This window comes from Molothrus aeneus, unplaced genomic scaffold (genome assembly GCF_037042795.1).
Source record: "Molothrus aeneus isolate 106 unplaced genomic scaffold, BPBGC_Maene_1.0 scaffold_30, whole genome shotgun sequence".
Lineage (NCBI taxonomy): Eukaryota > Metazoa > Chordata > Aves > Passeriformes > Icteridae > Molothrus > Molothrus aeneus.
The window spans coordinates 3,393,238-3,421,230 of record NW_027098964.1 but is presented as its reverse complement, the minus strand read 5'-3'; the positions used below and the strand labels follow the sequence as shown (position 1 = coordinate 3,421,230).

Here is a 27,993-nt window from a genome sequence, read left to right as displayed (position 1 = left end):
CCCCCGGTCACCGATCAATCATATCTGGTTGTGATGCGATTGACAGCGGAGCCAGCCAATAGGAAGAGACGGGAGGCGTGGCATCGCAAGGCTCGGAGGCCGCGTGGGCGAACACGCTTTATTGATGTGGGGGAGGGGCTGGGGGGGGGGGGTCCCCAAATTGAGGGGGCGGGCTCAGGATGGAGCCCCCCAAACCTGAGCAGGGGTTTAAGCATCCTCATGGTCACAATCCTGGAGTTTGTCCCCAAATCCTCCTTGGGTGTCCCCAAATCCTTGGGAGTTCCCATTTATTGGGGGTTGTGTCCACTCAGGGGGGACTCAAGGGGGTCCCCAAATTGAGGGAGGGGCTCAGGATGGACCCCCCCAAACCTGAGCAGGGCTTTGAGTGTCCTCATGACCACAATCCTGGCGTTTATCCCCAAATCCCTGGGTGTCCCCACTTTTGGGGGGGGTCGTGTCCACTCAGAGGGGCTTCAGGTGGTCCCCAAACCCGGGGGGGACTCAGGATGGTCCCCCCCAAACTTGAGCAGGGATTCGAGTGTCCTCATGGCCACAATCCTGGGGTTTGTCCCCAAATCCTCCTTGGGTGTCCCCAAATCGTTGGTGCCACCAAATCCTTGGGTGTCCCCAAATCCTTGGTGTCCCCAAATCCTTGGGAGTTCCCACTTTTGGGACGGGTTGTGTCCACTCAGTGTCCACTCAGGGGGGTTGTGTCCCCTCAGGACAAAGTGTCCCCACTGTGTCCCCAATCCTTGTCCCCACAGCGTTGGAGTGTCCCCGTTGATCCTCGCAGCGTCCTCTCCGTCACCTCTCCCACCCCAAATTTTTGGGGTTCCCCCACATTTTGGGGTTCCCCTGGATTTTGGGGCTCACGGCTGCATCCTCAGGGCCCCGTCCAGCCTCACCACCTCGCCGTTGATCATGGGGTTCTCGGCCAGGGCCTGCACCAGGTGAGCGAATTCCGAGGGGTCCCCGAGGCGGGACGGGAACGGCACCTGCTGGCCCAGGAACTTCCGAACCTTCTCGGGCAGCCCGGCCAGGAGAGGGGTGGAGAACAGCCCTGAAAAAGTGGAGAAAAAATGTCTATTTTATTTGATTTTTTAATTATTTAATTTAATTTTTATTTTTATTTTATTGTATTTTTTAAATTTTATTTAATGCTATTTTATTGTATTTTTAAAATTTAGTTTATTTATTTTATTTGATTTAATTTTATTTATTAATTTTTATTTTATGTTTTTTTTTTATTTATTTTTTATGTTATTTATCTTATTCATTTTTTATTTAATTTATTTTTAATTTCATTTTATTTATTTTATTCTTTTTTTTTATTTAATTTATTTTTTATTTCATTTAGTAAAAGTGCATTTATTTTGATTATCATTGGACTGGACCAAAGGATTTCATCTCTACATTTGGTAGCTGTATCCCCCTCTCTCTCTCTCTTTCTTTTCTCTCTCTTTTTTCTCTCTCTTTCTCATCTTTTTCTCTCTCTTTCTTATCTTTTCCTCTCCCTCAATCCCTCTATCACATCTCACTGTGCCCATCCAATAAAATTACATTTATTTTGGTTATCACTGCAAACCCCCTGCACCATCTCAGGTTTTTTTTTTTCACACCCTGAGATCAAATCCACAAACCACCACCAAGGACAGCCCAGAACCGAGCTCCCCTTGCCCTCGCCTCCCTCAGGTGTCCCCAGGTGTCCCCAGGTGTCCCCAGGTGTCCCCACCTGGCGCGATGGTGACCACGCGGATGCCCAGCGGTGCCAGGTCGCGGGCGATGGGCAGGGTCATGCCCACGATGCCGCCCTTGGAGGCCGAGTAGGCGGCTTGGCCAACCTGTGGGGAGGTGGAACTGTGATTTTAGGGTTGATTTTTAGATCCTTCCCTCTGATAATTCTCTGCCCAAGTGTGTCAGTTTATATTAAATATATATATATATATATACATAATTATTATATTATATTATATTATATTATATTATATTATATTATATTATATTATATTATATTATATTATATTATATACAATTAATATATCATATCATATATTATAATAATATATATTACGTAGGATATATTATATCATAAAATATATATTATATTGTAATATATTATTATTTATTCTTTATAATATATAGTATATATTATTACAATATTTCAAATATAATATATCATATAAAAAAGTAATAATATAATATAATATAATACAATATAATATAATATAATATAATATAATATAATATAACATAACATAATATAATATAATATAATATAATATAATATAATATAATATAATATAATATAATATAATATAATATAATATAATAATATATTAATACCTGTCCTTCCCCCTCCCAGCACTGTCCATCAGTCCTGGATGTTGGGAGGGATGAAAGTTTGACAAAAAAGGATGAAAGTTTTACAAGGAAGGATGAAAGTCACTAAAAGTTAATATATTACAGTTCAACACCACAGATCCAGCTGGCCAAAAGCATTTTTGGGGTGAAACACCACAAATCCAGCTGTCTAAAATTGTTTTTGGGGTGAAATCACCGCAGTTGCCACTTTTTGGTCAAGCACCAAGGGCCCTACAAGCTCAGGCACGTCCCGTCTGCAATATTGGAATTATTCCTTCAATATTGGAATGATTCCAATAGCTGGGGGGTGGTGGGGTTTCTGGAAGGTTCTCTGACCCCCTGGTGGCCCCCGGGGTCACTCACCTGTCCCTCGAAGGCGGCCACGCTGGCGGTGTTGACCACGAGGCCGCGGTGGCCGTCGGCGTCCGGCTTGTTGTGGCTCATGATCTGCGCGCTCAGGCGGATCACGTTGAAGGTGCCCACCAGGTTCACCTGGATTTGGGGAGGGGGATTTGGGGAGGGGGGATTGTGGGGGGCCACCAAACCCTGATGGTGCCCTCACAGCACCGGGTGTTGTGGTGGGAACGCCCCGAGGTCCCACATCTACAGGTACGGCATTGATCAGGGCCAAGCCATCGATCATCACCCATTGATGAGGGCATCCACCCACTGACCAGGGCATCTACCCATTGATGAGGGCATCTACCCATTGATGAGGGCATCCACCCACTGACCAGGGCATCTACCCATTGATGAGGGCATCCACCCACTGACCAGGGCATCTACCCATTGATGAGGGCATCTACCCATTGATGAGGGCATCCACCCACTGACCAGGTCATCCACCCATTGATGAGGGCATCCACACCACTGACCAGGGCATCCACCCATTGATGAGGTCATCTACCCATTGATGAGGTCATCCACACCACTGACCAGGTCATCCACCCATTGATGAGGTCATCTACCCATTGATGAGGGCATCCACCCACTGACCAGGTCATCCACACCACTGACCAGGTCATCCACCCATTGATGAGGTTATCCACCCATTGATGAGGTCATTCGCCCATTGACCATCCATGCCATTGACCATCCACGCCATTGACCAGGTCATCCCCTCATTGACCAGGTCATCCCCTCATTGACCAGGTCACCCACCCATTGACCAGGTCACCGACGCCATTGATGAGGTCATTCGCCCATTGACCATCCATGCCATTGACCAGGTCATCCATCCATTGATGAGGGCATCCACCCACTGACCAGGTCATCTACACCATTGACCCGGTCATCTACACCATTGACCAGGTCATCCATCCATTGATCATCCCCTCATTGACCAGGTCATCCCCTCTTTGACCAGGTCACCCATCCATTGACCAGGTCATCCACCCACTGACCAGGTCATCTACCCATTGATGAGGTCATCCACTCACTGACCAGGTCATCCCCTCGTTGACCGTTGACCAAGTCATCCACCCATGGTCATCCACCCATTGACCAGGACATCCATGCCATTGATGAGGTCATTCACCCATTGACCATCCACGCCATTGACCAGGTCATGCCCTCATTGACCAATCATCCATCCATTGATCATCCACCCATTGACTGGGTCATTTACCCACTGCCCAGGTCATCCACACCATTGACCAGGTCATCCATCCATTGATCATCCACCCATTGACCAGGTCATTTACCCACTGCCCAGGTCATCCACGTCACTGACCAGATCATCCACGCCATTGACCATCCACACCATTGACCAGGTCATCCACGCCATTGACCAGAGACCCCCTTCATTGACCAGGTCACCACCCACTGACCAGATCCTCCACCCCATTGACCACAGACCTCCCTCACCCACCCCACTGACCCCAGACCCCCCCACCCCACCACCCCGAGCCCCCACTGACGTTGATGACCCTCTGGAAGTCCTCCAGGTCGTGCACTTTGTCCTTCTTGCTGTTGTAGGTCTTGACGGCGATGCCGATGCCGGCGCAGTTCACGGCCAGGTCCAGGCGGCCAAACTTCTTCTGGGCCACGCCCAGCGCCGCGCTCACCTCCTCGGGAGAGGTCACCTGGGGGTGTCACCGAGGGGGGGGGGGTCACTGCTGGGGTCACCCTGGGATGTGTCACCACTGGGGTCACCACTGGGGTCACCACCAGGGTCACCACTGGGGTCACCCTGGGGCATGGCTGGAGGGGTCAAGGTGGTCCCAAATCGAGGGGTGGCCAAAGCAGCCCCCACCTGCTCAGGTGAGGTCACCTGGGGACAATGGGGCTGTGTTGGGCGGGGGATGTCACCAGAGGGGACAAGGACAAGGTGGGATGTCACCAGCAAGGTCAAGGTGACCTTGGCTCCTCGGTCAAGGTCACGCTGGGCCCAGTTTGAGGAGGGCAGGGGATGTCACCTGTGGGGTCAAGGTGGTCCCAAATCAAGGGGATGGCCAAGGTAGCCCCCACCTCCTCGGGAGAGGTCACCTGGGGGTGTCACCATTGGGGTCACCAGGGGGGTGTCACCACTGGGGTCACCCTGGGATGTGTCATCGCTGGAGTCACCACCTGGGTCACCTTGGGACGTGGCTGAAGGGGTCAAGGTGGTCCCAAATTGAGGGGGTGGCCAAGGTGGCCCCCACCTCCTCAGGTGAGGTCACCTGGGGACAGGGGGGCTGTCACCAGAGGGGACAAGGACAAGGTCAGATGTCACCAGCAAGGTCAAGGTGACCTTGGCTCCTCGGTCAAGGTCACGCTGGGCCCAGTTTGAGCAGGGGGAGGGGCGAGGTTGTCCCCACCTCCTTGGCCAAGGTCACCTGTGGGGTCATCCCCCATCAAGGTGGAATGTCACCTGAGAGGTCAAAGGTCAGCAGGGGGGGTCAAGGTGGTCTCACACTCAGGGCTAATGTCACCAATGAGGGGGGGTCACGGTGGCCACGTGTGGATGTCCCCAAGAGGGGCGGGGTCACAGTGACCACGTGTGGATGTCACCAAGGGGGGGGTCAAGGTGGCCACGGGAGGGTCAAGGTGGCCACGTGCCGAGGGGGGATGTCACTGGCGGGGGTGTCCCCATGTCCAGAGTGTGTCCCCATGTCCAGAGTGTGTCCCCATGTCCAGTGGCTGTCCCCATGTCCGGGGGGTGTCCCCATGTCCGGGGTGTGTCCCCATGTCCGGGGTGTATCCCCATGTCTGGGGTGTGTCCCCATGTCCGGGGGCTGTCCCCATGTCCAGAGTGTGTCCCCATGTCCAGAGTGTGTCCCCATGTCCGGGGGGTGTCCCCATGTCCAGAGTGTGTCCCCATGTCCGTGGTGTGTCCCCATGTCTGTGGTGTGTCCCCATGTCCGGGGGGTGTCCCCATGTCCGGGGGGGGGGGGGCTGTCCCCATGTCCGGGGTGTGTCCCCATGTCCACTGGGTGTCCCCATGTCCGGGGGGTGTCCCCATGTCCAGTGGCTGTCCCCATGTCCGGGGGGTGTCCCCATGTCCGGGGGTGTCCCCATGTCCAGGGGTGTCCCCATGTCCAGTGGGTGTCCCCATGTCCGTGGTGTGTCCCCATGTCCGGAGGGTGTCCCCATGTCCAGTGGCTGTCCCCATGTCCGGGGCTGTCCCCATGTCCACTGGGTGTCCCCATGTCCGGGGCTGTCCCCATGTCCAGTGGGTGTCCCCATGTCCGGGGGCTGTCCCCATGTCTGGGGTGTGTCCCCATGTCCGGGGGTGTCCCCATGTCCGGGGGTGTCCCCATGTCCGGGGTGTGTCCCCATGTCCGGGGGGTGTCCCCATGTCCAGTGGGTGTCCCCATGTCCGGAGGGTGTCCCCATGTCCACTGGGTGTCCCCATGTCCGGGGCTGTCCCCATGTCCAGTGGGTGTCCCCATGTCCGGGGGCTGTCCCCATGTCCGGGGGCTGTCCCCATGTCTGGGGTGTGTCCCCATGTCCGGGGGTGTCCCCATGTCCGGGGTGTGTCCCCATGTCCGGGGGGTGTCCCCATGTCCAGTGGGTGTCCCCATGTCCAGTGGGTGTCCCCATGTCCGGGGGCTGTCCCCATGTCCAGTGGCTGTCCCCTTGTCCGGGGGCTGTCCCCATGTCCGGGGGGTGTCCCCATGTCCAGGGTGTGTCCCCATGTCTGTGGGGTGTCCCCATGTCCAGGGGGTGTCCCCATGTCCAGTGGGTGTCCCCTTGTCCGGGGGCTGTCCCCATGTCCAGGGTGTGTCCCCATGTCCGTGGTGTGTCCCCATGTCCAGTGGTTGTCCCCATGTCCAGTGGGTGTCCCCATGTCCGGGGGTGTCCCCATGTCCAGTGGGTGTCCCCATGTCCGGGGGCTGTCCCCGCCGTCCCCGCTGTCCCGCAGCGCCCCCAGCCCGGTGCCCCCGGTGCTCACGTCGGCGGGGGTGAAGGCGCAGCTCTCCCCGAGCTCCCGGGCCAGCTCGGCGCCCCCGGACGAGGGCAGGTCCAGCAGCAGCACCCGCGCCCCCCGCTCCAGCAGCCGCTCCACCGTGGCCCGGCCCAGCCCGGAGCCGCCGCCGGTCACCAGCGCCACCGAGCCCTGCGGGAGGACGGGGAGAGGGACACGGAGGGGTCGGTGAGGATGGGGGGGAGACCCCTCCTCAAATAGCCCCGGGGGGGATGCGGGGGGGTCCCGGTACCTGCACGGTGCGGATCGCCGCCATCGCCGCCAATGGGAGCGGGGGGAGGAACCGGGGGAGGAACCGGGGGGAGGAACCGGGGGAGGGAGAGGGGCGGGGAGGAAGAGGAGGGGACAAGGGAGGAAGAGGGGGGGAGAGGGAGGGAAAGGGGGAGGGACAAAGGAGGGAGAGGGAGGGAGAAGGAGGAGAGGGGAGGAAGAGGGGGAGGGAGAGGAGGAGGAAGAGGGAGGGACGGGGAGGAAGAGGAGGGGAGAAGGGAGGGATAAAGGAGGGACGGGGGTGGAGAGGGAGGAGAGGAAAGGGCGGGGAGGGACAGGGGTGGAAAAGGACAAGGGAGGGAGAGGGGCGGGGAGGAACAGGGAGGGAGAGGGAGGGACCGGAGAAAGCCCCGGGAGGGACCGGGGGAGGACCCGGGGGACACCGGGGGTGGGACCGGGGGTGGGACCGGGGGACACGAGCGGGGAATCCCGGGGGGAAGGGAGCGGGACAAGGGGGTTCCCCCAGATCGATGGGGGGGGGGAGCCCAGGGGGTGTCCGAGGCATCGAGGCCCCCCCAGAATGGCCGGGGGGGGTCAGAGGTGTCCGAAGGGTCCCATTTTGGGGGGGTCTCATCTCCTTTTCCTCCTCATTCCCAGGACTGAAGACCCCAAAATTGGGGACCCCCCGCTACAAAGTGAGAGCATTGAGACATTTACGGGGGGGGGACCCCAAAAAAAGGGGAAGGGGACCCTGAGGGGACACAATGCGCTCCTCGGGGAGGGGGTGGGATTTGGGGAATAATCTCCCCCCCCCAAATTAGGACCCCCCCCCAGAAGACAAAATCGGAAAGAGGAGGGGGGGTTAAAAATGGGGGTTTGAAAAGGGAGATCCTAAAAATGGGGGTCTTAAAAGAAAAGGGGGGGGGTCCTAAAAGAACTGGGGGTCCCAAAAAAGGGGGGGATCCCTCTGAAAAAAGGGGGGGGTCCTAAAAATGGGGGTCCTAAAAAAAAAGGGGGGGGGGAGCGTCCTCAAAAAAAGGGGTTCCCAAAAACGGGGAGGGGTCCCTAAAGAAAGAGGGGTCCCAAAAAAGAAGGGGGTCCCAAAAAGAACGGGGGGGGGGATTTTATATCCCCATTTCAGGACCCCCCCCCAAAGGGTGACAGGGTCAGGTCCCCACGGGGGGGCCCCGCTGTCCCTGTCCCCCCCCCGTGTCCCCTGTCCCCTCCCATTGGTGGGCAGCCAGGGTTTAAAATTACCTGCGACCTTCTCGGGGGGCACCAAAAACACCGGCCGGGCCCCCCCCCCCACTCCCCGCGCCCCAAAAATGGAGGAGAAATCCCCCAAAATCCCAGGTAGGAGGGACAAGGAGTGAATTTTAATTTTTTTTTTTTTTTTTTTTAACAGTGACAACGGCGACATTGAAAGGGGGCGGGGGGGGGGGGGCAAAGAGGGACATGGCGGCGACATCGGAACGGCTCATAAGGACCCCCCCCCCCCCACCCAGAAAATAAAAATAAAAATAAATTTGGGGGCTGTTTTTGTACCCCTGGAGTGTGAGATTGGGGTGCGGGATTTGAGGGGGGGGGGGCAGAGATTTGAGATGAGGGGGAAAATTCCCACACACCCCCCCCCCAAAATACCCTTAGGGGGGGATTTCCCTTTGCAGGGCAGCAATTGCTTAAAAATTGCTTTAAAAAGCAAATTTTTAACCCAAAATTGGGGTTCAGGAAGGATTTAGGGGTACAAAAACCAATTTGGGGATTTCTGGGGGGGGGTTGAATTTGAGGGGGGGGGACACAGGTTTGCGATGAGGGGAAAATCCCCCCCAAAACACCCCTTTGGGGGGGGGGATTTCCCTTTTCAGGACAAGTTTTTCTACCCAAAATTGGGATTTTGGGGGTGCAGGAGGAATTTAGGGGTACAAAAACCAAATTGGGGATTTCTGGGGGGGGGGTCACAGATTTGAGATGAGAGAGAAAAATCCGCCCCCCAAAACACCCCTTGGGGGGGGATTTTCCCATTCAGGGCAGGTTTTTACCCCAAAATCGGGATTTTGGGGGTGCAGGATGGATTTGGGGGTACAAAATTGGGATTTCTGAGGGGGTCTGAATTTGAGGGGGGGGGTCACAGATTTGAGATGAGAGAGAAAAATCCGCCCCCCAAAACACCCCTTAGGGGGGGATTTTTCCATTCAGGGCAGGTTTTTTACCCCAAAATCGGGATTTTGGGGGCGCAGGATGGATTTGGGGGTACAAAAACCAATTTAGGATTTCCGAGGGGGGGGTTAAAATTTCTTTCCCCCCCCCCAGCCTGCGTTCCCCAGTTCACCAACTGCCCCACCATGGTGATCCTGGTGGGGTTACCTGCCCGAGGCAAAACCTACATCTCCCGAAAACTCACCCGGTACCTCAACTGGATCGGCACCCCCACCCGAGGTGAGGCATTTTTGGGGTGGGGTCCCCCCAAAAAATTTTGGGACGATCCTAAACCTTCTCAACCCCTCCCCCGGGGTCTTCCTGCAGTGTTCAACGTGGGTGAGTACCGCAGGGAAGCCGTGCCCAACTACAAAAATTACGAATTTTTCCGGCACGATAACCCCGAGGGGGTGGAAATTCGAAGGTTAGAAGGGGAAATTTTTTTGGGGGGGGGGGGGATTTTGGTTTTTTTTTTTTAGGGGAATTTTTCGGAGCTGAACCCCCCCAAAATTTCCAGGCACTGCGCTCTGGCTGCGCTGAAGGACGTGCGAACCTACCTGAGCTCTGAGGAGGGGCAGGTGGCGGTGAGAGACCCCTCCTCAAATTAAAAAAATAATTTAAAATAATTAAAAATTAACCCCTTAATGGGCGAATTTCACCCCAAAATATTGGGGGGGGGGTGTTTCAAATTTTTCCCCCCAATTTTTTCCCAAAAAAGGTTTTTGATGCCACCAACACCACGCGGGAGCGGCGGGAGGTGATCCTGGAGTTCGCCAAGGAAAACGGGTACAAGGTGGGATTTGGGGGGTCCGGGGGGATTTTGGGGGGTCCGAGGGGGTTTTGGGGGGAATAGTGGAGAATTTTTGGGGGGACCTTGAGGAATTTTGGGGGATCATGAGGGATTTAGAGAGGGTCAGGAGGGATTTTGAGGAATTTTTGTGGGGTCGTGAGGAGTTTTGGGGGGGATCGTGAGGGATTTTGGGGGGGTGTTGAGGAATTTGGGAGCAATTTTGGGAAGGGTCTTGAGGAATTTTGGGGGGTGGTTAAGAATTTGGGGGGGTCTTGAGGGGTTTTTGGGGGGCTCCTGAGGGGTTTTGGGAGGGTCGTGAGGAATTTTGAGGAATTTTTGGGGGGTCGTGAGGAGTTTTGGGGGGGGTCGTAAGGAATTTTGGGGGGGTCTTGATGAATTTTTGGAGGCCCGTGAGGAGTTTTGGGGGGGGTCTTGAGGAGTTTTGGGGGGTCGTGAGGAGTTTTGGAGGGCTCTTGAGGGATTTAGAAAGGGTCAGGAGGAATTTTGAAGAATTTTTTGGGGGGTCGTGAGGAATTTGGGGGGGGAATTTTGAGGGGGTCATAAGGAATTTTGGGAGGGTCTTGAGGAATTTTGTGGAATTTTTGGGGGGGGGGTTGTGAGGAGTTTTGGGGGTTTCATGAGGAATTTTGGGGGGGGGTGTTCTGCAGGATTTTGGGGGGGTCGTGAGGAATTTCTGGGGGGGTTGTGAGGAAATTTGAGGGGGTCGTGAGGGATTTTGGGGGGGTGGTGGCACCATGGGTGCCACAGCATGGGTGGGTGACGGTTTGGGGGTGTCACATCAGGGGGTGACAGTTTGGGGGTGTCACATCAGGGTGGTGGCACCGATTTGGGGGTGTCACCTGTCCCCCCCCACCCCCAGGTCCTGTTTGTGGAGTCCATCTGTGACGACCCCACCATCATCGAGGAGAACATCAAGGTGAGATCCTGGGCTGTGACAATGGGACACGGAGGTGACAATTGAGGCCTGGAGGTGACAACAGGGACCTGGAGGTGACAGCTGGGACCTGAAGGTGACAGCTGGGGCCTGGAGGTGACAGCTGGGGCCTGGAGGTGACAATTGAGGCCTGAAGGTGACAATTGAGGCCTGGAGATGACAGTGGGGACCTGGAGGTGCCAACTGGAGCCGGGAAATTAAAATTGAGGCCTGGAGGTGACAACGGGGACATGGAAGTGACAACTGGGGCTGGGAGGTGACAACTGAGGCCTGGAGGTGGCAACAAAGACCTGGAGGTGACAACTGAGGCCTGGGAGTGACAACAGGGACATGGAGGTGACAGCTGGGGCTGGGAGGTGACAACTGAGGCCTGGAGGTGACAATTGAGGCCTAAAGGTGACAACTGGGACCTGGAGGTGAAAATGGGGACATGGAGGTGACAGCTGGGGCTGAGAGGGCACAACTGAGGCCTGGGGGTGACAACAGGGACATGGAGGTGACAACTGGAGCTGGGAAATGACAATTGAGGCCTGAAGGTGACAACTGGGATCTGGAGGTGACAATGGGGACCTGGAGGTGATAACTGGAGCCAGGAGGTGACAATGGGGACATGGAGGTGACAACTGGAGCTGGGAGGTGACAACAAGGACCTGGAGGTGACAGCTGGGACCTGGAGGTGACAGCTGGTGCTGGGAGGTGACAATTGAGGCCTGGAGGCGACAGCTGAAGCCATGAGGTGACAACTGGTGCCTGAGGGTGACAGCTGGGACATGGAGGTGACAACAAGGACCTGAGGGTGACAGTTGTGGCTGGGAGGTGACAACAAGGACCTGTTTGGACCCACCTGCCCCCACCTGAGCCCCCCTATCTCCACCTGCACCCACCTGTGCCCACCTGCACCCACCTGAACCCACTTGGAGCCACCTGCACCCACCTGTCCCCACCTGCACCCACCTGTGCCCCCCTATCCCCACCTGAACCCACCTGTGCCCACCTGCACCCACCTGTGCTCCCCTGCACCCACCTGTCCCCACCTGTGCCCCCCTATCCCCACCTGAACCCACCTGTCCCCACCTGAACCCACCTGTGCCCCGCTATCTCCACCTGCACCCACCTGTGCCCACCTGAACCCACCTGCACCCCCCTATCCCCACCTGCACCCACCTGTGTGTACCCACCTGCACCCACCTGAACCCACCTGCGCCCACCTGTGCCCCCCTATCCCCACCTGAACCCACCTGCACCCACCTGTGCCCCCCTATCTCCACCTGCACCCACCTGCACCCACCTGCACCCACCTGCACCCACCTGTGCTCCCCTGCACCCACCTGCACCCACCCGTGCCCCCCCAAACCCCTCTTCCTCCCGCCACCGCTGCAGCAAGTGAAGCTGAGCAGCCCCGATTACCGGGGCCGCGGGCAGGACGAGGCCGTGGCCGATTTCCTGCAGCGCATCGAGTGCTACAAGGCCACCTACGAGCCCCTGGACGACGAGCTGGACAGGTGACAGCCCCCAAACACCCCAGGATCGCTCTGGGCTCTGGGAGAAAATCAAAAATGGATGGGACGGATTTTATGACTCCTCACTGCCCCAAACCCCCTCAGTGGGCTGTGCCTACATCAAGATTTTCAACGTGGGGCTGCGCTGCCTGGCGGTCTCTGGGAAGGTGCTGGGGGACATCCTGAATTCTGACAAATTTACTTTATTTTTTTAATTTTATTTTTTAATTTTTAAAAAATTTTTATTTTTTAATTTTATTCCTATTTTTTATTTTACTTTTAAATTTTATTTCTTTGATTTTATTTTTTTTACTCTTTAATTTTTTTAAAATTTATTTTTATTTTATTGATTTTTAATTTTATTTTTTAATTTAGATTTTTAAAATCTTTATTTTATTGATTTTTTAAAATTTTTGATTTTTATTTTTAATTTTAAAAATTTTATTTTAATTTCTTATTTTATTTATTTATTCTTTATTTATTTTATTTTTTCCTTTATTTCATTATTTTTACTATTTAATTTTTATTATTCATTTTCATTTTTAATTTTGATTTTTTTTTTTATTTTTGAGTTTGTTTTGTAATTAACTGATTTTATCAATTCTTACCCCCCCAAACCCCCTCAGTGCTCTGTCCTACATCAAGATTTTTGACGTGGGGCTGCGCTACCTGGTGGTCTCTGGGAAGGTCCTGGGGGACATCCTGAATTCTGACAATTTAATTTTATTTTTAAATTTTTTTAATTTAATTTTTTAATTTTTATTTTTTATTTTATTATTATTTTTATTTTTTAAATTAATTAATTTATTTATAATTTTTTAAATTTTTCTTTTTAAATTTATTTTTACTTTCTTGATTTTTTTGGATTTATTTTTTTCTTTTGATTTTAAAAATCTTTATTTTATGGATTTTTTTAATTTTTGATTTTTATTTTTAATTTTAAAAATGTTATTTAATTTCTTATTTATTTATTCTTTATTTTAGTCTTTATTTTATTTCATTATTTTTATTATTTAATTTTTCTTATTCATTTTCATTTTTTATTTTTAATTTTTTATTTGATTTTTATTGATGGATTGATTTTGTTTTGCCAAACCCCCTCAGTGCTCTGTCCTACATCAAGATTTTCGACGTGGGGCTGCGCTACCTGGCCAACCGCGTGCAGGGCCACGTGCAGAGCCGCACCGTCTATTACCTGATGAACATCCACGTCACGCCCAGGACCATCTACCTGAGCCGCCACGGCGAGAGCCAGCTCAACCTGCGCGGCCGCATCGGGGGGGACTCGGCCCTGTCACCCCGGGGACAGCAGGTGAGGTGACAGCCAGGTGTGCAGGGACACACCTGGGGGATGTACATGGTGGGGTCAGAGCCAGCTCAACCTGCGCGGCCGCATCGGGGGGGACTCGGCCCTGTCACCCCGGGGCCAGCAGGTGGGGTCACCTTGTGGGGACACACCTGGGGGACACCCCCAAACACCTGTCAGGTGGGGTTCAGGGGGTCAGAGCCAGCTCAACCTGCGCGGCCGCACTGGGGGGGACTCGGCCCTGTCACCCCGGGGCAGCAGGTGAGGTGACAGCCAGGTGTGAGGGACACACCTGGGGGACACAGGGACATCCCCACATGGGTACCTGGTGGGGTCAGAGCCAGCTCAACCTGCGCGGTTGCATCGGCAGCGACTCGGCCCTGTCACCCCGGGGGCAGCAGGTGAGGTCACAGCCAGGTGTGCAGGGACACACCTGGGGGACACAGGGACATCCCATCACAGGCACCAGATGGGGTCAGAGCCAGGTCACCTTGTGGGGACACACCTGGGGGATGTGGGGATGTCCCCTCGTGGGGAACAGGTGGGGTCAGAGATGAGTCACCTTGTGGGGACACACCTGGAGGACATGGGAATGTCCCCTCGTGGGCAACAGATGAGGTGACAGCCAGGTGTGAGGGACACACCTGGGGGATGTCACCTCATGGGGAACAGGTGGGGTCAGAGCCAGCTCAATCTGCGCGGCCGCATCGGCGGCGACTCGGCGCTGTCACCCCGGGGACAGCAGGTGGGGTCACAGCCAGGTAGGTGTGCAGGGACACACCTGGGGGACACAGGGACATCCCATCACAGCCACCAGGTGGGGCTGGGGGGGGGGTCAGAGCCAATCAGGTGTGCAGGGACACACCTGGGGGATGTCACCTCATGGGGAACAGGTGGGGTCAGAGCCAGCTCAACCTGCGCGGCCACATCAGGGGGGAGTCGGTGCTGTCACCCCATGGGCGACAGGTGAGGTCACCTTGTGGGGACACACCTTGAGGACATGGGAATGTCCCCTCGTGGGCAACAGGTGAGGTGACAGCCAGGTGTGCAGGGACACACCTGGGGGATGTCCCCTTGAGGGGAACAGGTGGGGCCACACCTGGGGACACAGGGACATCCCATCAGCCACCAGCTGGGACAGGTGACCTGTGGGGGCGGTGCTACACGAGGCCACACCCACCAGCACCACAAGGCGGAGCCAACCAACCAAACCACACCCACAAAGGGGCGTGGCTTAGCCCACACTCCCTACTACTGGGTGCGGGCTGTGTCCAGCGGGACGGACGGACAGGAAAGGCCACGCCCCTGTCCCCGCCCCCCCGCAGTACGCGCAGGCGCTGTCGCGGTTCATCCGCAGCCAGAACATCCCCGAGCTGAAGGTGTGGACGAGCCACATGAAGAGAACGATCCAGACGGCCGAGGCGCTGGGCGTGCCCTACGAGCAGTGGAAGGCGCTCAACGAGATCGACGCCGTGAGCCACGCATGGGTCTGGGGGCGCTGGAATGGGTTTGGGGTCGTTTAGGGGCCGCTGGAATCCATTTGGGGTCATTTAGGGGCTGCTGGAATTCATTTGGGGTCATTTAGGGGCTGCTGGATTTGGAGTCACTGGAATTTATTTGAAGTCATTTAGGGGGTCTCTGGAATTTGTCTGGGGTCACTGGAATGGATTTGGGGCCATTTGGGGTCACTGAAATCAATTTGGGGTTGCTGAAATTTATTTGGGGTCACTGGTATCCATTTGGAATGAATGAAATCCATTTGGGGTATTTGGGGTCACTGGAATCCATTTGAGGTCACTGAAATCCATTTGGGGTAATTTGGGGTCACTGAAATTCATCTGGGGTCATTTTGGGGTCACTGAAATCCATTTTGGGTCACTGAAATCCATTTGGGGCCGCTGAAATTCATTAGGGGTAATTTGGGGTCATTTTGGGGCCACTGAAATCCATTTGGGGTCATTTGGGGCCACTGAAATTCATTTGAGGCAATCTGGGGTCATTTGGGGACATTTGGGGCTGTTTGGGGTAATTCTGGGGCCGTTTGGGGTAATTTTGGTGCCATTTGTGGTAATTTCGGGGCCAGTTTGGGGTCACTTGGGGTCCTTTTGGTGCCATTTGAGGTCCCCACGAGCCCCTGTCCCTCAGGGCGTGTGTGAGGAGATGACCTACGAGGAGATCCAGGAGCGTTACCCCAAGGAGCTGGCGCTGCGCGACCAGGACAAATACCGCTACCGCTACCCCAAAGGCGAGGTACCCCCCAAAATCCCCCCCAAAAAAAACCCCAAAACCCCCCCAAAAAGAGCCTGGGGACCCCCCTGAACCCCCTCCCCAGTCCTACGAGGACCTGGTGCAGCGGCTGGAGCCGGTGATCATGGAGCTGGAGCGGCAGGAGAACGTTCTGGTGGTGTGCCACCAGGCTGTCATGCGCTGCTTGCTGGCTTATTTCCTGGACAAGAGCGCAGGTGAGGCCTTGGGGACACCTTGGGGACACCTTGGGGACACCTTGGGGACACCTTGGGAACGGCCCAGAGCTGCTGTGCCCACCTGGTTTTTGTTAAACCCCTGGCCCAGATGAGCTGCCCTACCTCAAGTGTCCCCTGCACACGGTGCTGAAGCTGACCCCGGTGGCTTATGGTGAGTGTCACCCCAAAAATGGGAGTGTGACCCCCCAGATTTGGGGACAATTCCTCCCAAAACGGGGATTTGCGTCCCTTCTAGAATTGGGGACAATTCTCCCAAAACGGGGATTTGTGTCCCTCCCCAAAATGGGGACAATTCCCCCAAAAAGGGGATTTGTGTCCCTCCCCAAAATGGGGACAATTCCTCCCAAAAATGGGGATTTGTGTCCCTCCCCAAAATGGGGACAATTCCCCCCAAAAGAGGATCTGTGTTCCTTCCAGAATTGGGGACAATTCCCCCCAAAAAGGGATTGTCCCCACTGTGCCCCACCCCAAAATGGGGACAGTTCACCCCCAAAAGGGGATTTGTGTTCCTCCCAGCAAATGGGGACAATTCCCCCCAAAAAGGGATTGTCCCCACTGTGTCCTACCCAAAATGGGGACAATTCCCCCCAAAAAGGGATTGTCCCCCACTGTGTCCCTCCCCAAAATGGGGACAATTCCCCCAAACTCTCCCTTCCTGCCCTGGCCCAGGCTGTGAGGTCGAGTCCATCTTCCTCAACATCGAGGCCGTGAACACCCACCGGGCCCGACCCCAGGTGAGAGCCCCTCTCCCCAAATCCCCCCCAAAAAGAGGGTGCAGACCTCAATAACCCCCCCTAAATAAATGAGGAGGGGGTTACATTTTGGGAAGATCCCCCAAAACCCCACATTTTCACCCCACAGAACGTCGACATCAACCGCACCGCGGCCGACGCCCTCAACACCGTCCCCGAGCACTTTTGAGGGGTCCCCCTGGGGAAAAGGGGAGCCCCCACCCCAAAATTAAACCTTGTACAACCCAGTCTGGACATTTTGGGGGGGCTGCACACCAACAGGGGGGGGTGATTTTATTTTTTTGGGGGGGGTCAGGTGGTGGCTTGGTTGGCCTCGGCCTCGCTGTACTGGCTCGCCCAAAATGCGGGGTCCTTGCCCTGCATCTGAGGAGTGGGAGAAAAATAAGGGGAGGGGGCATCAAATTGAGCCCCCCCCAAAACTCAGAGACAGCCCCCCAAAAAACGTGGACTCACCTTGGCCACAAAATTCAGCACGTCCTTCTTGGAGGTTTCTTTCTCTGCCCGTGGTCCCCACTGGAATTTGAATTCTGGGGGGTCCGTCAGGGGGATGGGGGTGGTCTCCAGGTACCTGCAGAGGGGATGGGGGTGGTCTCAGGTAGCCCAGCAGGTTTTGGGGTGCACAGAGGGGGTGTCCAGCTCTCCCCTGACCCCGTGAGGGACCTTTTAAGGCACAGGGTGTGGGGGCTGCAGGTTTTGCTCTGCGGTGTGGTATAAACAGCCCGGCCAAGCTGGTGCTGAGGCTGCTCTGGGCACACCGGGAGGGAGGGATGGATGGGGTGAAACCCCCCCCAAAATGATCCCTTTCCCCTCCCCAGGACCTTCCAACTCACTTCTGCCTCACAAACTCCTCTGTCACCAGCTTCCTGACGTCCCCAAACACGCTGTGCTGCTTCCTGAGGATGGTGGGGGGGATAGTGAGGGGTGGCACTGAGCGTCCCCCACCCCGTCCCTGTGTGTCCCCATATCCTACCCTGGGTACACACGGAGCAAATGCAGGAATTCCCACAAAGCACCTGGAAAATAGGGTGTCAGTGAGGGGGGGTGCAAAGAAAAATGGGGGTACTGTGAGGGTGGGTTTGGGGGAGAACTCACTGTCTTTGACTGAGTTGCCCTTCATGAAGATGAAGCTGAGGATGACCAAGAGGAGCCCCATCTCCTCCTTCTCCTTGCCCCTGTGGGTGACACTGGGGTGTCACCCGTGTTGGGGGGGACACCCTGATGGGGTTCGAGTCACCCAGGTCCCCCTCTCACCTGCACAGGTGTTGGCCCTCAGCGTGGGGCAGGTTATTAATAAGAATATAAATGTGACGTTTGGTGTCGATCTCCACCAGCTGCAGCCCGAACACCTGCGGGAGAAAAAGGGTTAATTAATTAATTAATTAATTAATCCACGAGGTCTCTCCCCTCAAAACCTTCCCCCCTTCCGTGCTTTCCCCACCTCCTGCAGGATCCTGTCAGCCCTTCTGACAATTTCTGCGTAGGCATTCCTGTATTCTCGAATTACATTCTTCAGCATGTCTGCAAAAAACAGGCAGGGAACGCTGAGAGAGCCTGGAGCACCCAGAAAAGCTTTAAACACCGAGGAAAGGGATTCCCCTAAACGTACCTGCCCTTTTGATAGGAATTTTCTTCTGGTCCTTCACAAGCAGGAACTGCACCAGCTCACTCACCTGTGGGGGAATGAGCAAGGAAGGCACAGAGCGGGCTGATATCAAAATAATGCAGACTCAGAAATCCTGGGGAGGGTAGAGAGGGGATCACCTCAATCCACCTTCTGGTTCACCCGGTCCTGGGAGTGCCGCTCCACCTGGGTCGGGATGATATCATCCTCCCCATCGGTCATCTGAGTGGAAAACCAGGAGAAACGAGGCAATTTGATGATAGATAAAGGACAAAAAACGAGAAGGGGAGAATGGGAGAGTAAATGAAGGGAGAACGGGGGTGTGGGGGGAGCAGCTTCTCACCTGAGAGCAGCCGAGCCCTTTGCTGCGCTTCCGCTGCGACATTTCTCACAGCGGTTCTGAGAGGAAAACAAGCACCGGGCGGGCTAAAACCGCGACGGGAGAGCCTCTAAGGCCGCCCACAGCGTCCCACCCTCAGCAAGGCCGCAGAAATTCTCTCTAAGGCCCGGCCACGAACCGCCCACGACCGCGCTCCGACGGCGACTGCGCTGGCCCCGCCCACATCCGCCACCGACCCCTCCCCCCCGCGCCAGCCCCGCTTCCCATTGGTCCAGCCCACATCCGCCCCGCCCACCAACCCATCGCCGCGCCGCGATTGGCCGAGAGGCGGATCTGGTCCCGCCCCCTGGCGCCCGCCAGACGAGTCTCGCGCTCCAACCCCCCCCCTCCCATCAGGTGGCGAAAAAGGCGGGAAAAGTCTCGCGCCCCCCCCCCCCCCCCCCCCCCCCGCCCCCCTCACGGCGGCGAAATGGTGGCAAAGCGGTGGAAAAAAGCCGCAGAACACCCCAAAAATGACTGGCAGTGGTGCATTTGGCCCCTCCCTTGGCCTTAACAGTCGTTATTGGAAGCACCTGTGTGGCCGCCACCACCTGTAACGCGCTGCCAGGGCCCTTCCCGCAGGTGGCAAAATGGCGGCGGAGGCTGAGGGGAGCTTGGTGCCCGTACCCACCCTCAGCCCAGCAATGGGATATTGGGGGCACCCCAAAATCCCGAGGAAACCTTTATATGAGGTGCTCATACTCACATGAACAGCTGAGGCTGCTGTGAGGGGTAAGGCTGATAGCTTGGGGAGGCACCCTGTGCCTTTTTGGGGGTGAACAAGGGGGTTTTGGGGAGGTGTGGGACCTCACGAAGTGTTTGGGGTGTTGTTCAAAGTGGTTTTTGGGGTGCTCTGTAGGGTTGGGGGGCTCATACAGTGTCAGAGTGGGGTATTGGGTGCTTTAGGGATTAGAGAGGCTGTGGAGGTGGAGTGCTCTCAATAATGGGGTGCAGCCCCAATGCTGAGCACTCCCCTTGACCACAATTTTGAGGTTCATTAAGTGGCAGAGCATTAAATCTGCTGAGTCAGCTGTAAAAACAGGGTACCCTCTATCATAGCGGGGGCTCTACAACCCCACTCGCCCCCTCCAAAACCCCCACAGGGACATGGGGGACCCCCAAAAACCTCCACATTTCAACCTCCTACTTAAGAGACCCCCTCAAACCACACCTACAGCACCCCTGTTCCCCGAGCTCTTCTATTTTCTAAAATTGAGCTTTTTTAACCACTTCTCAATTAAATATAATATTTTTTATTTAATTTGTAGATGCCTCAAAACTGCATGGCCGCCTCCAACGTCTCCGACAGCTTCGTGGCAATTTTCTCTGTGGGACGGGGGTGATCAGGAATGTGAAGGGAGGCGGTCAGAGAGGTTTGGAGGGGTCAGGAAAAAAGGGGGTGTCTTCACTTACGTGCTCTTTTTTGCAGTTTTTTCCTCTTTTTCCCAGCTGCCTGCAGCCCCTGCCCCTGGAACAGAGGGGGGAGCGCAGCCACCTCCTCCAGGCTGGGGGCTCGGGGCACCGGCTCCCCCCCAGTGCCCCCCGACTTCACCCGGGGCTTCAGCTCCACTGTCATCGTGCCAAACTGCGGGGGGGGTCAAATATTTAACCCAAAAACCCCCCCAAAACCTCCCCCAACCTCAGCAAATCCCTTCCCACCTCCAGGTCGCCGCTGCTGTCCTCCATGGCTTCTTCCCCTTCCTCCTCCGGGGACAGCTCGAGCCCTGTCACCGTCACTGGGACAGCTGTGGGGGGGGGTCCAGGTGAGTTTTGGGGGGTCCCCGAGGAGGGATGGGAGGGTTCAGGTGTTTCTCACCTGCCAGGGCCTCGGCATCGCCCCGTTCCAGAGCCTCCAGGTCCAGCGCTGGCCCCAGCTCTGGCAGGATTTGGGCCTCGAGCTGCACCCCCTGAGATTTGGGGGGGTGGGTGTAGTAGGTGATCTTCCCACTGTGGGGAAAAAAAGGGGGATCAGGGTGTGGGGAGACCCCTCCTGTCCCCAAAAACAGAGCTCAGGGTATGGGGGGGGGCCCTGCAGCCCCTCCCAAATGGGGTAACGGGGTCAAAAGATGCCTCCAGTCCCCAAAAAGAGAATCACAGGGTATGAAAGAACAGCTCAGAAGCCTGAAAAAGGGGAGTCAAGATGCGTGGGAGATCCCACAGCCCCCCAGAAAGGGGTCCCAGGGTCTGAAAAAACCCCTTTGGTTCACAACAAAGGGCTCAGAAAATGTGGGAAAACCCCTCTTGTCCCCAAAAAAGGGGTCAGGACACAGGGAGACCTTGTAGCCCCCCATAAAATGGGGTTACACCATGTGGAAAAGCCCCTCCTGTACCCAAAATGGTGTCAGGGTGTATGGGTACCCTCCTCATCCCTCCAAAAAAGGGGGGAGGGTGTGGGAAGACCCCTCCACCCACCCAAAAAAGTGGGTCAGGGTGTGGAAACCCCTCCCAACCCCCCAGAAATGGGCTCAGGGTGTGGGAAGACCCCTCCCAGCCCCCTAAAAGAGGGGTCAGGATGAAGAAACCCCTCCCAAACCCCTAGAAACAGGTTCAGGCTGTGGAAAACCTTCCCCAACCCCCCAAAAAAGGGGCTCAGCGTGTGGAGAACCCTCCCAACCCCTCAGAAACAGGTTCAAGGTGTGGGAAGACCCCTCCCAACCCCCCAAAAAAGGGGCTCAGGGTGTGGAAACCTCTCCCAACCCCCTCAGAAACAGGTTCAGGGTGTGGGAAGACCCTTCCACCCACCCAAAAAAGGGGGTGAGGGTGAAGAAACCCCTCCCAAACCCCTAAATGAGGGTTCAGGGTGTGGGAAGACCCCTCCCAACCCCCCAAAAAAGGGGCTCAGGGTGTGGAGAACCCTCCCCAACCCCCTAGAAATGGGCTCAGGGTGTGGGAAGACCCCTCCCAGTCCCCCAAAAAAAGGGGCTCAGCGTGTGGAAACCCCTCCCAAACCCCTCAGTTCAAGGTGTGGGAAGACCCTTCCACCCACCCAAGAAATGGGCTCAGGGTGTGGGAAGACCCCTCCCAACCCCCCCAAAAAGGGGCTCAGGGTGCGGAAACCCCTCCCAGCCCCCCAGAACCGGGCTCAGGGTGTGGGGACCCCCCCCCAGAGGGTCCCTGTCCCTCCCAGACCTGGTCCAGTCGCGCAGCAGGGCCGTGGCGGCAGCGTGGGCGTCCGGGAGCCCCCCCGGGCGGAGCCGGCCCTGCCGCCGGGCCAGGTGGGCCAGGAACTGCAGGGGGTCACTGCAGGGGGGCACCCCATAGAGCTGGCTCAGCTGGGGGGGGACACAGAGGGGTTTGGGGGGGTGGGCACACCGGGGGCTGTCACCCTGTCCCCATCCCGATGGCCAAAATGGGCTGAAAATGCCCAAAGTGGGGTGGGGGGTGTCCCTGAAATAACCTCCACTCCCCCTGGTGAGTGGGCAGCCCCAGTGTTGACCCCCCTGCCCCTGCTTAATCCTGATTTTGGGGGTCACTGAATCCCCCCCAAAGCTGGAAAAATGGGGTGCCCCCAAATTGGGAATGTTGCTGCAGGGGGGTCACCCCATAGAGCTGGCTCAGCTGGGGGGGGGACACACACAGGGGTTTGGGGAGGGTGGGCACACCGGGGGCTGTCACCCTGTCCCCATCTCAATGGCTGAAAATGCCCAAAGTGGGGCAGGGTCCCCCTGAAGGAACCTCCACTCCCCATTTTGGGGGTCACTGAATCCCCCCTAAAGCTGGAAAAATGGGGTCCCCCCCAAATTGGGAACGTTGCTGCAGGGGGTCACCCCATAGAGCTGGCTCAGCTGGGGGGGGGACACCAGGGGCTGTCACCCTGTCCCCATCCCGATGGCCAAAATGGGCTGAAAATGCCCAAACTGGGGTGGGGGGTGTCCCTGAAATAATCTCCACTCCTCCACAATGTTGAGCCCCCACCTTAATCCCAGTTTTGGGGGTCACTGAATCCCTCTAAGAGCTGAGCTGGAAAAATGGGGTCCCCCCCAAAATTGGGAACGTTGCCTTGCCAGCAGGCCAGGTGAGCCAGGAACTGCAAGGGGGCACCCCATAAAACTGGCTGAGCTGTGGGGGGACACAGAGGGGTTTGGGGGGATGGACACAGAGGGGTTTGGGGGGATGGACACAGAGGGGTTTGGGGGAATGGACACACCGGGGACGGTCACCCTGCCCCCCTCTCAGTAGCCAAAATGGGCTGAAAATGGCCAAAGTGGGGTGGGGGGGTCCCCCTAAAATAAGCTCCCCTCCCCCTGGTTAGGGGCACAGCATGGGTACTCTTGGGGAGGGGCGCAGGGTGGGCACCCCTAATGTTGAGCCCCCCCTTAATCCCAATTTTGGGGGTCACTGATTCCCCCAAAGAGCTGAGAGCTAAATCTGCTGATGCAGCTGGAAAAACGGGGTCCCCCTCAAATTCAGGACATTGCCATGGGGAGGGGGGCCCCCCACACTCCCCCCCCGGGGTTCCCCATTACCTGCTGGGGGGGGCAGCGGCGCAGGATGGCGCAGGCGGGGCTCAGGGGGTCCCGCAGGCGCTGCGGGGCCAGGGCCCCCCTGAGGGGGGCGGCAGCCGGGGGGTCCCCAGAGTCCAGCACCACCCCCGGACAGTCCAGGAGCCGAATGTGCCCGTCCAGCTGCACGGCCTGCAGGCACCTGGGGGCGGGGACTGAGTGCCACACCCAGGGCACAGCTGGGCGGGGTCTGTGCCACACCCACTGCACAGCTGGGCGGGGTCTGTGCCACACCCAGGGCACAGCTGGGCGGGGTCTGTGCCACACCCACTGCACAGCTGGGCAGGGTCTGTGCCACACCCAGGGCACAGCTGGGCGGGGTCTGTGCCACACCCACTGCACAGCTGGGCGGGGTCTGTGCCACACCCAGGGCACAGCTGGGCGGGGTCTGTGCCACACCCACTGCACAGCTGGGCGGGGTCTGTGCCACACCCACTGCACCTGGGCGGGGTCTGTGCCACACCCACTGAACTGGGCAGGGTCTGTGCCACACCCACAGCTGGGCAGGGTGAACCCAGCCTCCCCCCACAGCCCCCCCACCCCATGCAGGTGACCCCAGCCCAGGTGGGCTCACCTGGTGACCCCGGGCATGGCGCCCACCCCGCAGGCGCGGCTGCGCTTGAGGCTGTTGATGAGGCTGCTCTTGCCCACGTTGGGGTACCCTGGGGAAGGGCTTCGAGTCAGGTGGGCCCCAAAACCCAGCCCCCATTCAACCTCAGCCCCCCAACTGTCCCCCTAAAGCCCCCAGACCCCACTCACTTATTCCACAGCCTTGTAATCAACCCCAACCCCCCCCCACTGCCCCTCAAAGCCCCCAGCCCCACTCACTCATCAACCTCTGCATTTCACAGGCCCCCATGTCCCCCGTACCCCCCCCTCCTCCCACAGCCCCCCCAAACCCCCCTCACACCCCAACCCTCCATTTCACAACCCCCCAAACCCCCCTCACACCCCAACCCTCCATTTCACAACCCCCCAAACCCCCCTCACACCCCAACCCTCCATTTCACAACCCCCCAAACCCCCCTCACACCCCAACCCTCCATTTCACAGCCCCCCAAACCCCCCTCACACCCCAACCCTTCATTTCACAACCCCCCTCAACCCCCAAACCCCCCCCAAACCCCCACCCTCCATTTCACAGCCTCTCACTCATCCCCCAAACCCTCCCCACACCCCAACCCTCCCTTTCACAGCCCCCCATGTTCCCCCTGCCCCCCAAACCCTCTCTCACACCCCAATCCTCCCTTTCACAGCCCCCCCACTCCACCCTATCCCCCTCCCCCCATGTGCCCCCCAGCCCCTCACCCACGACCCCCACGGTGATGGAGCTCCTGCCCTCCCCGCAGCGCCCGTAGTTCCTCAGGATGTGCAGGAGGTTCTCGGCCCCCACGCAGGCCCCCCCAGCCAGAACATCCTTGGGGGCCACATCCGCCGGCATCCGGCTCTGCTTCTGTGGGGGCACAGGCGGGGTCAGGGGGGGACCCCCAGCCCTGATCCCCCCCAGACCCCTCCCCAAGCACCCACCAGGTTCTGGCTCTGCTGCTGCGTGCACGCCTTGAAGGCCACGGCGGGGAACTCGTTCCGCAGGTGCTTCAGCCACGCGGCCACCACGTCCCGCGGCACCAGGTCTGTGTAGGGGGGGGACACACACAGGGGTGTCCTCAGGGGCTGTGGGGGGACAGGGGACCCCCCCAAATCCACGCTGGGACCCCCAGATCCACACCCCCGCCCCCCTCACCGATCTTGTTGAGGACGAGCACGAGGCGCTGCTGGGGCCGCAGGGCCCCCTCGAGCCGGGGGCTGCGGCAGCCCTGGGGGTCGCGGGCGTCCAGCACCTCCAGCACCACGTCAGCCGCCGTCAGCACCTGCCAGAGTCGGGGTTCAGCTGGGGGAAAAAGAAAGACCCCCCCAAAAATCCCCCCCATCCCACCCCATGGCACCGACCTTGCGCAGCTCCCGCCCAAAGTGGCGCAGCGAGGCCTCGTCCTGGGGGGGCTGCGGGGGCTCCTCATCCTCCTCTTCCTTCTCCTGGGGGCACCTGTGTTAGGAGGACCGCCCCAGGATGGGGGGACAACCCTGGGGAGCCCCCCAAATTCTGGGGGGAGCCCCCTGTGTGTGGGGAACCCCCTCTCCCTTCCAGGGGGAGCCCCTCACTCACAGGGGAACACTCTCCTCTTAGGAAGCCCCCCCCTCTTTAGGGAGCCCCCCATTCCTTGGGAAGCCCCCCACTCTTTAGGGAGCCCCCCCCGGGTGTCCCCAGCCCCACCTGGCTCTGGAAGCGCTGCTGTCGCTGCAGAGCATCCGCCAGGTGCACGGCCAGGTGTGAGCGCTGCTGCCCCTTCAGTGGCTGTGGGACACAGGGGGGTCAGACCCAAACCCCCCCGGGATCAGACCCCAAACCCCCCCTGGAATCAGACTGGGAGGGGTGACCCCACACAGCCCCCCCAAGTTTGTACTTGAGGGGAGACCCCAAAATTCCCCGCCGGGGTCACGATGGGAGGAACGCTCCAAAATCCTCCTGTGCTCAGATTTGGCAGGGACACCCCAAAATACCCCGGGGAACCCCAGAATCCCTCCCGCGGTTACATCTGAAGGACAACCCCAAACTCCCCCCGCGGGGTCACCCCCAAAACGCCCCCCGGGTTCCTCACCCGTCTCTGCCGGGTCTTGCGCTGCTGCTCCGCGAAGGCGGCGAAGCGACCGAGCTGCGGCACCCCCGGGTCCTTCTTGATCCCGACACGGGCGCGCTGGGCCTGGGGGCAACGCGGGGGTGACACGGGGACAGCCCGGGTGGGGGGGCTCACACATAGGTGGGTCACAAGGGCTGCACCCCCAAACCCGCCCGGCTCGGGCTCACCTGGACGCGCTTCTTCCGGGACTTCTCCACCTGTCGCCCTGCAGGGAGGGGCGGGGTGAGTGCGGGGCGGGTCCCCAGAGCCCCCCGAGCCCTCCCGGTGCCTCCCTGAACTCACGGGACCGGGTCATGGCTGCGGCTCCCACGCCGCCGGGGATCCTTGGCGCCGTGCAATGACGCCACTTCCGGCGCGGGGAAAAGACGTCGCAACACGGCGGCAGCGCCCAACATGGCGGCCACCAGCCCCACTCAATATGGCGCCCCCCACGCCAAGATGGCGGCCACCATCCGGCGACATCCACACACACCCCCCCCCCCCCCCCCCAATGTGGCCCACGCGCCACACTCCACATGGCGGCCATAGCGACACGGCCACGCTCAAGATGGCGGACAGCAGCAAACCCCGCCTTTAGTGCCACATCCAACATGGCGGCCCCGCGCGAGTATCGGCCCGCCACACCCAAAATGGCGGCCAGCCTCCACTCCCTCCCCCCAGCCACACCCAAGATGGCGGCCAAGCCCACCCCTCCCTCCAAGAACGACCGGGACTGCCCTTACCAAGAGTGCACTTTTTTATTCCTTTTTTTTTTTTTTTAACTTTTTCTCTCAGTTTTGGGGTGGGGGGAGGGGGCTGAACTTCTTATTTATAATTTCAGGGGGCTCCCCCCTTTCACCATCCCCGCCCCCAACACGGGGGGAGGGGGTGAGGGGTGGGGGGTTTAAGGAGGGAACCCCCAACCCTCCAACAGAGCACAAAAAAACCCCCCCAAACCGGGACCGGAGAAAAAAAAAAAAAAAAGAAAATAATAAACCCCGAAAAAAAAAAAAACAAAACAAACCAAAAAAAGCCAATGGAACCAAAAAATATATATATATTTATAGAGCCCCTGCGGGGGGGCCGGCGCGGCCCCCCTAGGCCAGGCCGAAGCCCTCGGAGCACTCCTGGATGGCCAGCAGCAGCATGTGCCGCAGCTTCTCGTAGCTCTCGTAGGCCGGCAGGTCCAGCTGGTTGAAGCTGGGGACACACCCGTGTCATTGTCACCTGCCCCAGTGCCATCCCCATGTTCCTGTCCCGGCTTTGTGTCCCCCCCCCGCCCCCAGCTCCGAGCTGGTGTCATTGTCCCACCCCCCCCCCCACCCCGCCCAGTCCTGCTCCTCAGGTGTGTCCCCGTGCCAGGGTCACCCCAGTGCCACCTCAGCTGTGTGTCCCCTGTCCCCCCATCTCTGTGTCCTCCTGTGTCCCCTGCCACCCTTTCATGTCCCCCTGTCTCAGGTGTGGGCAGAGGGCGGTGGTGGCCGTGTGTTCCCTGATGTCCCCCTGTGTCTCCTCACCAGGTGTGAGCTGAGGGCAGTGCTCAGTGTCCCTGTGTCCCTATGTGTTTCTCCCTTGTCCCCCCAGTGTCCCCATGTCCCTCAATGTCCCTCACCAGCTGTGGGCCGAGGGCAGCCGGTCGGTGTCCCCATGTCCCCCCCCAGTGTCCCCATGTCCCTTCTTGTGTCCTCCTGCTGTCCCCCAGTGTCCCTCACCAGGTGTGTGCCCAAGGGCAGGGCTCAGTGTCCCCATGTCTGCCCCATGTCCCCCTCATGTCCCCATGTCCCCCCCAGTGTCCCCATGTCCCCGCCATGTCTCCATGTTCCCCAGTGTTCCCAATATCCCTCACCAGGTGTGTGCCG

At 57.7% G+C, this 27,993-nt stretch overlaps 5 protein-coding genes across 5 annotated transcripts in view; 1 reads left to right on the top strand and 4 right to left on the bottom strand.

Moving 5' to 3' along the window:
• Positions 1-135: 135 nt before the first annotated feature.
• HSD17B10 (hydroxysteroid 17-beta dehydrogenase 10) lies at positions 136-7,078 on the bottom strand. The gene is made up of 6 exons (XM_066570522.1): positions 7,002-7,078; positions 6,737-6,901; positions 4,281-4,445; positions 2,725-2,853; positions 1,733-1,841; positions 136-1,060 (listed from the first exon to the last, which is right to left on the bottom strand). The coding sequence occupies exons 1-6, from the start codon at positions 7,023-7,025 to the stop codon at positions 870-872; spliced, it is 783 nt and encodes a 260-aa protein (XP_066426619.1). The 5' UTR covers positions 7,026-7,078; the 3' UTR covers positions 136-869.
• A 1,226-nt stretch (positions 7,079-8,304) lies between these two features.
• PFKFB1 (6-phosphofructo-2-kinase/fructose-2,6-biphosphatase 1) lies at positions 8,305-17,187 on the top strand. Its single transcript, XM_066570242.1, has 14 exons — positions 8,305-8,332; positions 9,176-9,415; positions 9,503-9,599; positions 9,693-9,759; positions 9,894-9,968; positions 10,846-10,902; positions 12,301-12,422; positions 13,524-13,731; positions 15,051-15,197; positions 15,871-15,975; positions 16,058-16,187; positions 16,297-16,359; positions 16,878-16,942; positions 17,070-17,187. Exons 1-14 carry the CDS (start codon positions 8,305-8,307, stop codon positions 17,127-17,129), a joined length of 1,464 nt encoding a protein of 487 aa, XP_066426339.1. The 3' UTR covers positions 17,130-17,187.
• Positions 17,188-17,196: 9 nt separating this feature from the next.
• On the bottom strand, positions 17,197-19,108 carry LOC136570082 (non-structural maintenance of chromosomes element 3 homolog). Its single transcript, XM_066570526.1, has 10 exons — positions 18,925-19,108; positions 18,732-18,803; positions 18,567-18,630; positions 18,399-18,478; positions 18,212-18,306; positions 18,053-18,132; positions 17,931-17,973; positions 17,791-17,853; positions 17,414-17,528; positions 17,197-17,323 (listed from the first exon to the last, which is right to left on the bottom strand). The coding sequence occupies exons 1-10, from the start codon at positions 18,964-18,966 to the stop codon at positions 17,252-17,254; spliced, it is 726 nt and encodes a 241-aa protein (XP_066426623.1). The 5' UTR covers positions 18,967-19,108; the 3' UTR covers positions 17,197-17,251.
• Positions 19,109-20,197: 1,089 nt separating this feature from the next.
• Positions 20,198-26,465, bottom strand: GNL3L (G protein nucleolar 3 like). Its single transcript, XM_066570565.1, has 15 exons — positions 26,438-26,465; positions 26,323-26,360; positions 26,117-26,218; positions 25,732-25,812; positions 25,410-25,493; positions 25,204-25,330; positions 24,990-25,093; positions 24,771-24,915; positions 24,037-24,124; positions 23,427-23,604; positions 22,090-22,232; positions 20,777-20,907; positions 20,620-20,705; positions 20,374-20,545; positions 20,198-20,286 (listed from the first exon to the last, which is right to left on the bottom strand). Exons 1-15 carry the CDS (start codon positions 26,448-26,450, stop codon positions 20,234-20,236), a joined length of 1,545 nt encoding a protein of 514 aa, XP_066426662.1. The 5' UTR covers positions 26,451-26,465; the 3' UTR covers positions 20,198-20,233.
• A 706-nt stretch (positions 26,466-27,171) lies between these two features.
• Positions 27,172-27,993, bottom strand: part of HUWE1 (HECT, UBA and WWE domain containing E3 ubiquitin protein ligase 1) — a 77,242-nt gene continuing 76,420 nt past the window's right edge. Inside the window, exon 84 of the mRNA XM_066570564.1 lies at positions 27,172-27,334. Within this exon, the coding sequence (XP_066426661.1) occupies positions 27,232-27,334 (103 nt within the window). The 3' untranslated portion in view covers positions 27,172-27,231. The remainder of the gene's footprint in view (positions 27,335-27,993) is intronic.

What these genes read in the sequence shown, in the direction of transcription:
- HSD17B10 (XM_066570522.1), bottom strand. Translation starts at nt 7,025, where the DNA reads ATGGCGGCGATCCGCACCGTGCAG. An exon ending in CGGCGATCCGCACCGTGCAG is followed by an intron (nt 6,902 to 7,001) that starts GTACCGGGACCC and finishes GTCCTCCCGCAG; the next exon opens with GGCTCGGTGGCGCTGGTGAC. An exon ending in ACTTCCAGAGGGTCATCAAC is followed by an intron (nt 2,854 to 4,280) that starts GTCAGTGGGGGC and finishes CCCCAAATCCAG; the next exon opens with GTGAACCTGGTGGGCACCTT.
- LOC136570082 (XM_066570526.1), bottom strand. Translation starts at nt 18,966, where the DNA reads ATGTCGCAGCGGAAGCGCAGCAAAGGGCTCGGCTGCTCTCAG. An exon ending in GGGCAACTCAGTCAAAGACA is followed by an intron (nt 17,974 to 18,052) that starts GTGAGTTCTCCC and finishes CCTATTTTCCAG; the next exon opens with GTGCTTTGTGGGAATTCCTG. An exon ending in GAGGAGTTTGTGAGGCAGAA is followed by an intron (nt 17,529 to 17,790) that starts GTGAGTTGGAAG and finishes TCCCCTCTGCAG; the next exon opens with GTACCTGGAGACCACCCCCA.
- PFKFB1 (XM_066570242.1), top strand. Translation starts at nt 8,305, where the DNA reads ATGGAGGAGAAATCCCCCAAAATCCCAG. An exon ending in GAAATCCCCCAAAATCCCAG is followed by an intron (nt 8,333 to 9,175) that starts GTAGGAGGGACA and finishes TTTTCCATTCAG; the next exon opens with GGCAGGTTTTTTACCCCAAA. An exon ending in GCTGACCCCGGTGGCTTATG is followed by an intron (nt 16,360 to 16,877) that starts GTGAGTGTCACC and finishes GCCCTGGCCCAG; the next exon opens with GCTGTGAGGTCGAGTCCATC.
- GNL3L (XM_066570565.1), bottom strand. An exon ending in CTGCTGCGCGACTGGACCAG is followed by an intron (nt 20,908 to 22,089) that starts GTCTGGGAGGGA and finishes TTTTCCCCACAG; the next exon opens with TGGGAAGATCACCTACTACA. An exon ending in ACAGCAGCGGCGACCTGGAG is followed by an intron (nt 20,546 to 20,619) that starts GTGGGAAGGGAT and finishes CCCCCCCCGCAG; the next exon opens with TTTGGCACGATGACAGTGGA.